This window comes from Mesoplodon bidens, assembly GCF_964165515.1.
Source record: "Mesoplodon bidens genome assembly, chromosome: 4".
In the NCBI taxonomy this organism is placed as follows: Eukaryota; Metazoa; Chordata; class Mammalia; order Artiodactyla; family Ziphiidae; genus Mesoplodon; species Mesoplodon bidens.
In genome coordinates, this window is record NC_138160.1 from 62047991 (window position 1) to 62061130 (window position 13140).

Sequence of the window (13140 nt, forward strand, 5' to 3'; positions counted from 1 at the left end):
TTCCCAGTCATCAGCTTCCTAGCAACTGACTGCATTTGTACCCACACTCTCCGTAATGAGGGGTAACCGAAGCCTTCTCTTTCCCTCTTTGCCTTCTCTTCCAGGGCACACAGTGGGGGCCAGCCCTTCCTTGATGGCCCATGGGGCAGCAGCTCACACCTGTTCCTTCTTGTGATTAAAAACAGACTCAGAGTTACTTCCACTTGAACCTCTTGTCTCTGCCAATTTTCATCTTCTTGGGAACAAAAGTGCTGGGGTGAAACCCCCGGGTATATATGCTTATAGTTTAATTGTAAACACCTGTTGACAGAGCCCTGCACTGGCTGAACAGGTATGAAGTTACGTATTTCCTTCCTCTTTTTGTTTATTTTTAATCTGTGTTTATCATGACTCTGTATTTGTTGTCTGATTACTAACTTCCAAACACTTTGAACCGGCTCCATCGTTGGGGAGTGGGGATTAGGGAGGAGAAAAACTCACCCACAAAGATCTCTGCGGCTTGCTCTGGATGGGCAGAATGCTTGGTTAATTGACGATTATCATGGTTTAACAACCATCACCTGGGGCGTGGGCTGACCTGGGGATGGCAATATTCCGTTTTAATGAAGGCGTTGATGTTTCCCCACCCACTTATCCTTCACAAATGTTCTTTCCCTGGCTTTGGTGGCCTGCCCTTGGGTGGTCCCTTCTGCTGCCCACATGCCCACCCAGCTGGAGATTGCCATGGACACCATGATTAGAATCTTCCACCGCTACTCCTGCAAGGAGGGGGACAGGTTCAAGGTCAACACGGGGGAGCTGAAAATGCTCCTGCAGCGAGACCTCACAGAATTCCTCTCGGTGAGTCTGGCTTTTCTCCCCATCCAGTCGAGGGTGGATGCGGTGCGCATTCAGGGATAGCTTCCATGTACACCACCAGCTCCTGTGTCCTGCCACACATTGTATAATTCCTATCGAGATTCTAAATACAGGGAAGCAAACACTAGAGACCTTTGTCTTCTGTGTCTGTAGGCGTGTGCGCTTTTCTGTAGTGCCTAGGGTTAGGGTTTTCAGTGTTGGAAATTATATTTGAGGCTTTTATCAATTATTCAGTGTCGTAGTACAGCAAAGGTATAGCTAGTTATACTAGGAGTTATAGTTATAATTAGTGACACAAGTTATACCTGGAGCTCTGTCCTGCTGTCTATAAATGAACAAATATTATGTTTGGGGTCAGAAATGAAGCCTGGGGTACTTTATGATGGGATGGCAAATTTTCTAGTGAATAACAAATACCAGGTGAGTTTGTCAGCCAAGAACAAGCTGATTGGGATTGACCAAAAGGGTGTGTCTGGCCAGTGACCAGTTGGGTAGCAAATAGATTGACGTCTCAAAACAGCCAGAAGTTCAATAAAACCACACGTGAAACCTTACAATGGAGTGTTTGGAGCCTGCTCAAGAAAATGCTCGCTCTTGTGTTTCTGGAGTTGCCCTGAATTGATTTTAGCACGTGTAATAGCCTGGCATGATGTTATTCTGCCCAAACCCTGTGTTAAGACGATAGTAATTATAATTATGACACTCTTTTATCTCCACGCTCTATGGGAAAAGCTTAAAGTAAAAATTTTTAACATACAATACCTTTTCAGTAATTTTAAGAGTCCCTGAGAACATTTTTCTTTTTCAAATTCAGTTTGGCTACTGTATTACATAACATTTAGGATAAAAAACTTGGTAGGCCACACTTGGCACATTGATTTATTCAAGTGAAATGTATAAGTGTTTTTTTTGCGGTACGCGGGCGTCTCACTGTTGTGGCCTCTCCCGTTGCGGAGCACAGGCTCCGGACGCGCAGGCTCAGCGGCCATGGCTCACGGGCCCAGCCGCTCCGCGGCATGTGGGATCTTCCCAGACCGGGGCACAAACCCGCATCCCCTGCATCGGCAGGCAGACTCTCAACCACTGCGCCACCAGGGAAGCCCTATAATTGTTTTTGATTGAGTTGATTTTGATCAATTCAATTTCAATTTCCAACCATTTAATGGTTGGCAGCTAATGAGAGGACAATGGGGAGTTCTTGGAGGAAGTGAATTATACTTTTGGAAACATTTCTCATCAGCTTCTTATCATAGGAAAGGTAGGTGCTTCACCGCCCCACCCCTTCTGAACCCTGATCTCCTCAATGGGCTCCTTGCTTTCCTTTCCACCTAAAAAATGGGATCATCCTTATAAGATCTACCCTTTATTGGGTGCCTCTGTTTTGTTTTGCGACACACAAAACAGGTTGCCAGCTAAAATATTATATGACCCATGCAATATTTGGGACATAGTTATACTAAAAAAAGTATTCATTGCTCATCTGAAATCCACATTTAATTGGGCATCCTGAATTTTTATTTGCTAAATCTAACAACGTGGTGCTAAACACTTATAAAAGCGTGTTGAAGTAGCCCCCAGATTTGTGGGAGATATTTTTTTCCTCATTTGATAAATTAGGACATTTAAAAATGTCAAGTGATTTGCTCCAAGTCCCATTGTTGGTAAATGGCAGAGTCACTCACTATCCCCCTTTGGCTTCAAGGCTTCCTTCTTTTCATGTCCCCCTGATTTCCTCCCCAGGTCCTGGCCCTCAGCCTGTTCAGTAAATGCATTTTCATCATCAGCAGCTCACTTTGATGTGCTGCTGTTTGCTCCTCTTGGTGTTTAGGTCTGAGGATTATATGGGGGGGGGGGCAGAAGCCTAGACTCATTTAGAATGTGTGCCTGGTTCAAACCTCCCTGCAAATAGGCTCTTGGAAATTGCTTTAGATGCTAAAAATGGAAATGCAAACGTTAATGTAGATAAAAGGAAAATACGATTTCAGTTGTCATTACGAACCTCAGAGCCTGGGAGTTAGAAATTTTCTTTTTCCTTTTAGTGTCAAAAGGAGTTGGTTGATAAGATAATGCAGGACCTGGATGCCAATAAGGACACTGAAGTGGATTTTAATGAATTCGTGGTCACGGTGGCAGCTCTGACGGTTGCTTGTAATGATTACTTTGTAGAACAATTGAAGAAGAAAGGAAAGACAAGTAGTAAGCTAATCTAAAGGCAGAAATATATCCACAGTGATTTACCGACTGTTCATCTATACCCTCCAGATCCATAGTCATAGTAATGCCATTTATAGCTATAATATACATCTAATTCGTTGCTAGTATTAGTAAATGATGCATACCTTAGTATATGGACTTTAAATAAATATTCCAAATTTTATATGCCCTTGAAATTTTCCTATATATATATATTTTTTAATTGAAGAATAGTTGGCTTACAATGTTGGGTTAGCTTGAGGTGTACATCAAAGTGATTCGGTATCTATTCTTTTTCAGATTTTTTTCCATTATAATGTATTACATGATATTGAATACATTGGGTTGGCCAAAAAGTTTGTTCAGGTTTTTCCGTATCATCCTACAGAAAAACCTGAATGAACATTCTGCCCAACACAGTAGTTCCCTGTGCTATACAGTGGGTCCTTGTTGTTCATCTATTTTATATATAGTATTGTGTATCTATTCATCTCAAGTAAAGATGTTATATACTTTTTTTGTCTGTCAAAGAGAGAGCATCACAGAAATTTAGCTCTTTCAAATGAGACTAGAACTCAGCAAATTTCTCAGACATTCATCATCCTTAAATTGTACTTTGAAATTATCTTATTAAAGAAATAAAGTGGCTCTTGCAACCTCTTGTGATTCTGCTTCAAGACGAAGCTGTGAGGGTCTGTAAGCAGAAAGGCTGATAAGTGGAAGGAAGTGCTGGCTTTTGCAGTGAGTTAGCTCAGGGAAGGGGTAAGTCCAGGACTAGGTGCTCAAGCCAAGAGAGTGCGGCCAGCAACCCTTAGGGGCTGGTGTAGAAATACCTCCTTGTCCCTGGGGTCAGGTGATTCTGAGGCAAGTGTCTTAACGCCATTTCCCAGGGCTTCCCCTGGGGGAGGAGGCCTTGGTCTCGCACCTGCTCTGGGCTGCCTTCCCTTCCTGGTCTCGCTGTGAAGCCCCACCCATGTGTCCTGCATCTCTCAAACTACTTGTGTCAGGGTCTGCTTGGAGGAAACCCAAACTGTGACAGATCCTTTGCAGCGGTCCCCAACCTTTTTGGCACCAGTTTCTTTGGAAGACAGGTTTTCCACGGACAGACGGGATGCGCGTGGGGGCGGGTGGGGGATGGTTCAGGCGGAAATGCGAGCGATGGGGAGCGGCAGATGAAGCTTCCCTCGCTTGCCCGCTGCCCACCTCCTGCTATGCGGACCAGTTCCTAGCAGGCCACGAACTGGTCCCCGTCCGCGGCCCGGGGGTTGGGGAGCCCTGCTTTGGAGAATTTAAGAAAGGGAATGGTGTGATTATATTTATAATTTTAAGTGCTTATCCCAGCCACCGTGTGAACAAAGGGCTAGAGAGAGGGCAAGTGTGGAAGAGGGTGACCTGCTAGGAGGCTGAATGCTGTGGTCTGAGGGAGAGACGATGGTATCTCCGGCCGGGGTCTGAGCAATGGAGATGAAAAGAAGCAGTTGAATTTGCTGTCTTTTGGAGGTGGGAGTGATAGGACTTGCTGAGGGACTGGTAACCAAGTGTAGGAAAAGAGAGCAGTCCAGGACGATAGAACGGGTACTGCTATTGCCTATCTGAGTCCATTCTACCTTTCTTCCATATATCAGAGCCCTGATTTGTGCAGGGTGGCAATGTGCTTAGCTAAAAAGCCGTATTTCCCAGCTTCTCTTGTATCCGAGGTAGAGCTTGTAACAGTTCCAGGCAATGAGAGATAAGCAGAAATCTATTAGGAATTTCTGAGAGTGTTTTGCTCTTTCCTTATAGGCTCTGTGCCTTTCACCTTGTTAATTCCTTCCTTTTCTTTCCATTGGCATGTGAATGTGAGGCTGGAGGTGGGGCTGCCATCTTGCGACCATGAGGACGGTGAAGAAAAATGACAGAAGGAGCCGGGACATTGTTAGCTTAGGGGGACCAGTGCACAGCTCTGGTCTGCCTGCCTCTGGTCCTCTTATTATATGAAAATAAACAAACAAAAAAACCCTGCTCTCTGGTTAAGGTGGATTCTGTTAACATGCAGCTGAATGCAATCCCTAACGTTTAGATTTTTGGTCAAGCAAATGATGCAGTTTACTAAATGGGAAAGACTGGGGTAGGAGGGGCTTTATGTGGGGACATTGAGGGGAATAGCTCTGTTTGAAATCTCTATTGAATATCTAAGTGGAGATATCATATGTGCAGTTGGATATATGATCTAGTCCAGAGCTCAGGGTAAACAGGGAACTGGAGATACAGATTTGGGAGTCATTAGCATCTAGATGGTATTAAGCCACAGGTCTAGAGGAGCTCACTTAGGATGAGAATGTGGATAGAGAAGAAGAAAGGTCCAACAGTTAGCTTTCAGCAGAAAGAGGAGCCAACAAATGATACACCAAAGGCATAGTCAGGGAGTAGAAGGAAAACCAGGTAAGCGCAGTACTTCAGAAGCCTAGGGGAGAAAGTCTCTGGAGAAGGAAAGAAGGTGAAATCCACTGAGAGGAGGAGTAAGTTGAGAGCAGAGACCTGACCTTTAGATTTGCCAGGGTAGAGATCATCAGTAACATCAAGGACCCTGATCAAAGTGATTCTGCTTACAGAGGTGCCTATCTCCCTATCTGGCTGATAGTAGGTGCTCAGTAAATATTTAATAAACAAATAAAAGGATCTGCCAATTGTTGACTTTCTAGTGCTAAGACCTGTCATTTTGTTCTTTAAATAGGATTTTTGTTTGTTTGTTTGTTTCCTTTAAGCCCATTCTGAGCAGATAGGACAGAGAGAATTTAGAGGTCAGAACATTCTAGAGAAGTGTATACCCTTGGTATTTATTTACTCCTATCTGTCAAAATGTTGGAAGAAAAAATGAGAAGAAAATATTGAACACTTTTTTCATAGATGTTTAGGCTCTTTTCTTATAAGCAGGCATATTAATTATGGAAGAGAAGGTCTGACTATTTCTCAGGGACCTTTAAACTTTTCATTTAATTTGGTCCAAAGTTTACATATTGAAAAATGGGCCACTAAATCATGAGAAGTAAATCCAAAAATTTCCTCATGTTCTATTCAAGGAAGGACATTCTCAACAGAGAGAAATAAATGGAAAAGCAATGTTCATTTCATGGTGTTTCTAAAAATTGATGAAAAGTTAGGAAAAGCAATTTATGTGTCAAATTAGATTTCAAATGAGTAAGAATTACATGATGTACCAAAAGCTCTTTTCTAGTAAAGGAGAGGCTTTCTTTTGTGTGTATGTGTTAGGTACTTACAATAAGTTTGTAGGAGGCAAAATTGATTATTTCTTCTGCCCAGAGGCACTGGCCTTGCATTTGCTGGAGCTTAAATCAGCTTTAAACAATATTCAAGGGCCATCTCTAAATTAGCATATTCTGTTGTTTAACATTTTCTCAATGTGGTTATTGGAAGACAAGGCTTATGGAAGACAATAGCCTACGTCTGCTTGGGGCCCTGGGCTTGAGATATGGCTGACAATACAAACAGCTAGAAAGCATTAAAGAAAAACAAAAACCTTAAGTTTTAATTTTGAAAACAGATTTTGTTTTTCCTTAAGAATCATGGGGTTAAGGAAGGCTTTACAGAGACAAAGAAATGGGGCAAGGATATTAAAGAGAGAACTTGGGCAAAGTCATACAGGTATGAAAGAACAGGACATGTTGGGGGGAATGCTGTTGTTTGGGGCACCCTAGGGTATGGGAGAGCAGGAAATGGGGCTGGAGAGGTAGACAGGGCTCAGAATCAGAAAGGGCCTTGGGTGTTAATGTGAGAAATTTGAAATTTATCCTGAATGTTATGAGAAACCATTGTAGGATTTTATGTATTTTTTTCTTATTACTTAGAGCAGTTTTTATGTTTCTAAATGTCCCCCTAAAATATTTGAATCTTTAAAAGAGTGGTTTTGAACTCTAACTTCACATTACATTCACTCAAGGTATTGCATAAAAATACAGATGAATATAAACTCCACCCCCACTAAGATTCTGATTCAATTGGTCTGGGAACAGGACCCAGGAATCAGCATTTTTAAAAGAGCACCAGGTGATTCTAAATGCAAACAGGGTTGAAAATCACTCCTTTTTTTTTTTCTTTGTGGTATGCGTGCCTCTCACTGCTGTGGCCTCTCCCGTTGCGGAGCACAGGCTCCGGACGCGCAGGCTCAGCGGCCATGGCTCACGGGCCCAGCCGCTCCGCGGCATGTGGGATCCTCCCAGACTGGGGCACGAACCAATGTCCCCTGCATCGGCAGGCGGACTCCCAACCACTGCGCCACCAGGGAAGCCCGAAAATCACTCCTTTTTATGGTGACTTGCTTAATCAAGTAATCAGATCAACTTCTGGCTGAGAAGTGTGCAGGACAATGGCTGCTCCAACTTTAATGTGTGTGAACCATCTGGTGATCCGATTCTGCATCAGTAGGTCTGGGCTGGGGCCTGAGGTTCTGCATTTCCAAGAAACTCCTAGATGTTGACAGTGCTGATAGAAATGATCTAGGCTCTAGGATGAAGAGGAAAGGGTCGGAACAAAAGTATGGAGGTGCTGTTTTGGAAGCAGGCACCTGTAGAATAGTTCTTGCTGGGGAATACTCCTTTTGGAAGAATATAAGACAACACAAAGCATTAGGCACAGAGAGGGCTGGGGGAGAGGTGGAAGCAACCAGGAAGGAACATCCCCTAAGGCCCCAGGGGAGGGGGAGGAACAGTCTGCCACTGGATTGCCTTGTGTTGTTACTGAACACAAGTTCACGTGCCCAAAGCACAGTGAGGCCAAACAGAAACGTCAGAATTTGGAGCAGAGAAAAGTTTATTGCAGCGCCAAGCAAGGAGAATGGGTGTCTGGTGCTCTAAAAAACCCCGACCTCCCCAATGGTTTTGAGGACAAGCTTTTATATGCAAAATTTAGAGTGAGGGCTGCAGGGTGTGTGACTTTCTTCTGATTGGTTGGTGGTGAGGTAACAGGGTGTTGCTCCAGGAATCTTGTGCTCAGCCTGAAGTTACCATCCTCTACCTGGGTGGGGGCCTTAGCTCTGCAGAAGAACTCAAAGATATTGTTACATATATTCCTTGAGGAGGAACCAGGATCCTGTGGTAGTTTCTTGATTTTTGCTACTTTGTTTTTGCATTCCTTCACTTCCCTGATTAGCCACTGTTTGAATCTGCTCTCCTACACCTCATACTCTAGGGTGCCCCAAACCACTGGCATTCTCTCCAACAGGTCCTGTTGCTTCATAACTTCTTATTCTGCAAATAAGAAATGGGGCAGGGGGGTAGACACAGAAAGGCTTTTGTATCCAGGAGGGCCCCACAGGATCCTGCTCAGATTCAAGGTCAAAGGTCTTGGACAAGTTATTTAACTTCTTTAAGCCTCATTTTTCTGGCATGTCTCAACTCTAGTGGCTCACCTATATCAGTCGACAAGGAACATATTGATCTTTGGGATCCCTAAGCCCCACCCCTGTCCAAATGAACCAGAAAGGAGGAAAGGGGTAGGTGAGCATTTGCATTGATAGCAAGCTCTCTCGATGGATATTATGTACCCTCAACTTGCAGAACTAGAACTCTGGTGGTTAAAATAAGATAGCAAGTGCCTGGAACATAATAAGTGCTCAATAAGTGGTAACCATGTGGGTGAAGATGGTGGTAATGGTGACACGTGAGCGCTTCTGGTCCAGCCTCATTCTGCAGCTCATGGGTTTTATCCAACCTTCTCTCTCAAGTCGGTGCCTCCGGCTACCTGCCACCAGAAGAGGCTACTGTTCCCCTTGAGTTCTCCCACTTTCTCAGAGTTTCTTTTCAAGAAATGGAACACTATGCAGTCATTACACATGTGTTTTCAAAGACCATTGACTATAATGGAAAGTGCCTAGTATATAATATTTACTTTAAATAACAGTGTCTGATATGGTCCCAATTTGGTTTAAAAAAGTGCTATAGCGTGAGTTTTTAAGATACTGCTTTGTTTCTAGTTGCAATTTTTATTTTTCTTTATTCCAATCAAGAGGAGAAAGACTTCCTTACAAAGGGAAGGCCTATGATGGCCTGGAAATCAAAAGTTGCCTGAAAACCACTTCCTTTTCTAATTTTTGTTTTCCAGAGCTTGAGCCATTAAGGTCATTATGTGAGAGGTCTCCAAGGAAAATGTCAGGAGAAGGGGAATTATCCCAGAGGAAAGGATTTCCCCTGAGCTCTGGAGGAAAGAAGGCGGTTTCTGGTCCCCAGAGTAGTGCAGGCCTCAGCAATTGAATGGCCTCTCCCTGGAATCCTCTTCTAGGATTCCCATCTCCTCATCTTCTTTGATATAGATCACCCACTGGAGGAGCATGATCACCTAAGGGTGCACTCGGGGTTTCTACCATCACCTTTTGCAAGTTTTACATAGGTTTCTCCAACTTTCCTTTGGAATGTAGTGTCTATTATCTTGAGGCTTCAGCCAATATTCTAACATCCGGGTATATGCCTAGAAAAGAGCCTGGAAGGAAACCTACCGAAATATTTACTGTGGATGGTGGCGTTATAGGTGATTTTGATGTTTTCTTTATAATTTTATCTAATTTCTGATGTTTCAGCAATGAACAATAATCAGAAGAAAGTGATGTTATTTATTTTTATGAGAGGATTCCCACTACTCCGGCTTTACATGCTTTATTCCTCCCTTATGCGCCTCTTACCAACTAAAATGTCTTTTTGTCTGAGACCACTTCCTCAGCCCCGCTTTCCTTTTACAATGTCCTCTTTTGTATTGTCTTACTTGTCTTTCTAACCCTAGCACCTAGCATAGCACCAACATATCAGAGAGTTAAGCACATGATCTTTGACATGAACCTATCTTGAGAGTGCCAAGGATTTTCTTTGTTCACATCATCACCATTATAAAGACTTTCCACTGGACAGTTATAGCACTGACCAAATAACAGAGCCCCCTTGTTGACAGAGAGCAAATTATCATGTGCTGGACCCTGGAGTTCCACAGGGATAAGCAAGAAACAAGCTTTTTAAAGGGGTTATTGACAAGCATCCCTGCTAGCAATTCCCAAGTGACAGAAATTTGGTCATCAAATATCACGTAGTATGAGCAAAGAACAGTTGAAAGTTAAGGCCCAAGAACATTTTAAAACCCCTGAAATGTACCTAAGCAGTTTCAACTTTAGAGGTGCTCTTTCCATACAACATTAACATATACTTATATAAGTGTACTGATATTGGCCACAGATGCATCTGACATTTCATTCATTAGGTTGTATTAAAGATTTTTTTTTCAGGGGAAGATAAATTAAAAACACACAAGAAACATCCCTGGATTTTTCCTTAAAAAAGAAAAAAAAGGCTGTTTTTTTCTCATACCGCCACCCCAACCACCACTACTCCCTCCCAGCTCCTGGATGCCACTGATTAGTTTTTTTGTTTCTATAGTATTGCATTTTCCAGCAGGTCATATAAATGGAATCATGTGGTATATAGCCTTTGAGTCTGGCTTTTTTCACTTAGTGTAATACGTTTGAGATTCATCCCTGATATTGTGTGTTTCCAATAGTTTATTCCTTTTTATTGCTGAGCAGTATTTCATTGTATGAATCTACCATGATTTGTTTATTCATTCACCAACTGAAGGATATTTGGATTGTTTCCAATTTTGAGTGACTGTGAATAAATCTGCTATAAATATTGGTGAACAGGTTTTTCTATGGACATAAATTTTCATTTTGCTTGTACCTAAGCGTGGGATTCCTGGGTAGTGAGGTATTATGAGATTTAAATTTTTAACCTTTCTAATAGTTGTGAAGTGGGATCTCCTGTGGTTTTAATTTGCATTTCCTTATTAACTAATGATGTTGAACATTTTTTATATGCATATTTGCCATCTATATGTCTTCTCTGGTGAAGTATCTGTTCAAGTCTTTGGCCCATGAAAAAAGTTGGGTTGTTTATGTTTTTATTTATTTATTTATTTTAAAGATTTATTTATTATTTATTTTATTTATTTTTGGCTGCATTGGGTCTTAGTTGTGGCATGCAGGATCTTCGTTGAGGCATGCGGGATCTTTTGTTGTGGCATGAGTGTTTTCTCTTCTCTAGTTGTGGCACGAGGCTCCAGGGCGCGTGGGCTCTGTAGTTGTGGTGCGCGGGTTCCAGAGCACGTGGGCTCCGTAGTTTGCAGCATGCAGGCTCTAGTTTAGGCGCACGAGCTCTGTAGTTGTAGTACATGGGCTTAGTTGCCCCGCAACATGTGGGATCTTAGTTCCCTGACCAGGGATCGAACCCACGTCCCCTGCATTGCAAGGCGGATTCTTTACCACTGGATCACCAGGGAAGTCCCCTAAGTTTTTGAGTTTTAAAAGTTCTTTTTAAATTTTAATTTAAAAAATTAAGGTATAATTTACATATGACATTATGTTAGTTTTAAGTGTATAGCATAATGATTTTGTATTTGTATGTATTGCAAAATGATCACCACAATAAGTCTAGTTAACATATATTACCATACATAGTTACACAAAATTCTTTTCTTGTGATGAGAACTTTTAAGATCTATTGTCTTAGCGATTTTCAAATATACAATACAATATTATTAACTATAGTCACTATGGCTTATTTATTTTATTTATTTTATTTTTTTATTTTTTGTGGTACATGGGCCCCTCACTGTCACGGCCTCTCCCCCTGCGGAGCACAGGCTCCGGAGGCGCAGGCTCAGCGACCATGGCTCACGGGCCCAGCCGCTCCACGGCATGTGGGATCCTCCCAGACCGGGGCATGAACCCATGTCCCCCACATCAGCAGGTGGACCCCCAACCACTGCACCACCAGGGAAGCCCCTTTATAACTGGAAGTTTTTACCTTTTGACCACCTTCACCCATTTTTATACTTCCTAAATATAAGACCTTTTTCAAATATGTGTTATGCAAATATTTTCTCCCTTTTCATTCTCTTGACATTGTCTTTCACAGAGCAGAAATTTTTAACTTTGAAGAAGTCAGATTTATCTTTTTTTTTTTAATTTTTATTTTTGGCTGCATTAGGTCTTCATTGCTGTGTGAGGGCTTTCTCTAGTTGAGGCGAGCAGGGGCTACTCTTTGTTGCGGTGCATGGACTTCTCATTGTGGTGGCTTCTCTTGTTGTGGAGCACAGGCTCTAGGTGCACAGGCTTCAGTAGTTGTGGCTCACGGGTTCTAGAGCTCAGGTTCAGTAGTTGTGGCACATGGGCTTAGTTGCTCCGCGGCCTCTGGGATCTACCCAGACCAGGGCTCGAACCCATTTCCTCTGCATTGGCAGGCAGATTCTTAACCACTGCACCACCAAGGAAGCCCTAGCATTGTTTTTTAATGGATCATGCTTTTGATATTGTATCAAAGAAGACTTTGCATAAACCAGTAGTTTTCAAATGGGAGACAACACACCTATCCTGAATATTTGGCAATGTCTGAAGACTTTTTTGATTGTTATGACTGGGGGTGGGGGTGCTACTCGTGTCTAGTGGAACTAAGGATGCTGCTAAACATCCTACAATGCACAGAACAGCCCCTCACACAAGAATTATCCAATCCAAAATGTAAATAGTGCTCAGGCTGAGAAACCCTGGCTTAACTCAAGGTCAAAAAGATTTTGTTCTTTTACTTCTTTTTTATTTTTAAGAAATTTTTGTAATGTTAGATTCTACATTTAGGTTTATGACAAATTTTGTGTTAAGTTTTGTACATGGTGGAAGATATGGATTGAAGTTCTTTTTTATTTTTTGGCATGGATGTTCAATTATTTCAGTAATATTTGTTGAAAAGACTATCCTTTTCCCATTGAACTGCCTTTGATTACATATGCATGGGTCTATTTCTGGACTTTCTTCTGTTGCTCTATTGCTTATCTTTTCCCTAATACTATATGGTCTTGATAACTTGCTTTATATTAAGCCTTGAAATGAGATGGTCTGAGTCTTATAATTTTATACTTCTTTTTCAAAATTGTTTTGCTATTCTATTTTATCACATTCTTTTTGATAGCAGCTTTTAGAGGTCCACTGAATACATATTTGAGTTGTCAAATGGCCAACCATTAAATTCAATATTTGGCCAAAGATGAGACTAAAGTTAAATA

The 13140-nt window shown here is 42.1% G+C and overlaps 1 protein-coding gene across 1 annotated transcript; it reads left to right on the top strand.

Moving 5' to 3' along the window:
* Positions 1-699: 699 nt before the first annotated feature.
* On the top strand, positions 700-3069 carry S100Z (S100 calcium binding protein Z; the record flags this gene model as incomplete). Its single annotated transcript, XM_081230816.1, has 2 exons — positions 700-840; positions 2898-3069. 2 exons carry the CDS (start codon positions 700-702, stop codon positions 3066-3068), a joined length of 312 nt encoding a protein of 103 aa, XP_081086942.1. The 3' UTR covers position 3069.
* Positions 3070-13140: the final 10071 nt, after the last annotated feature.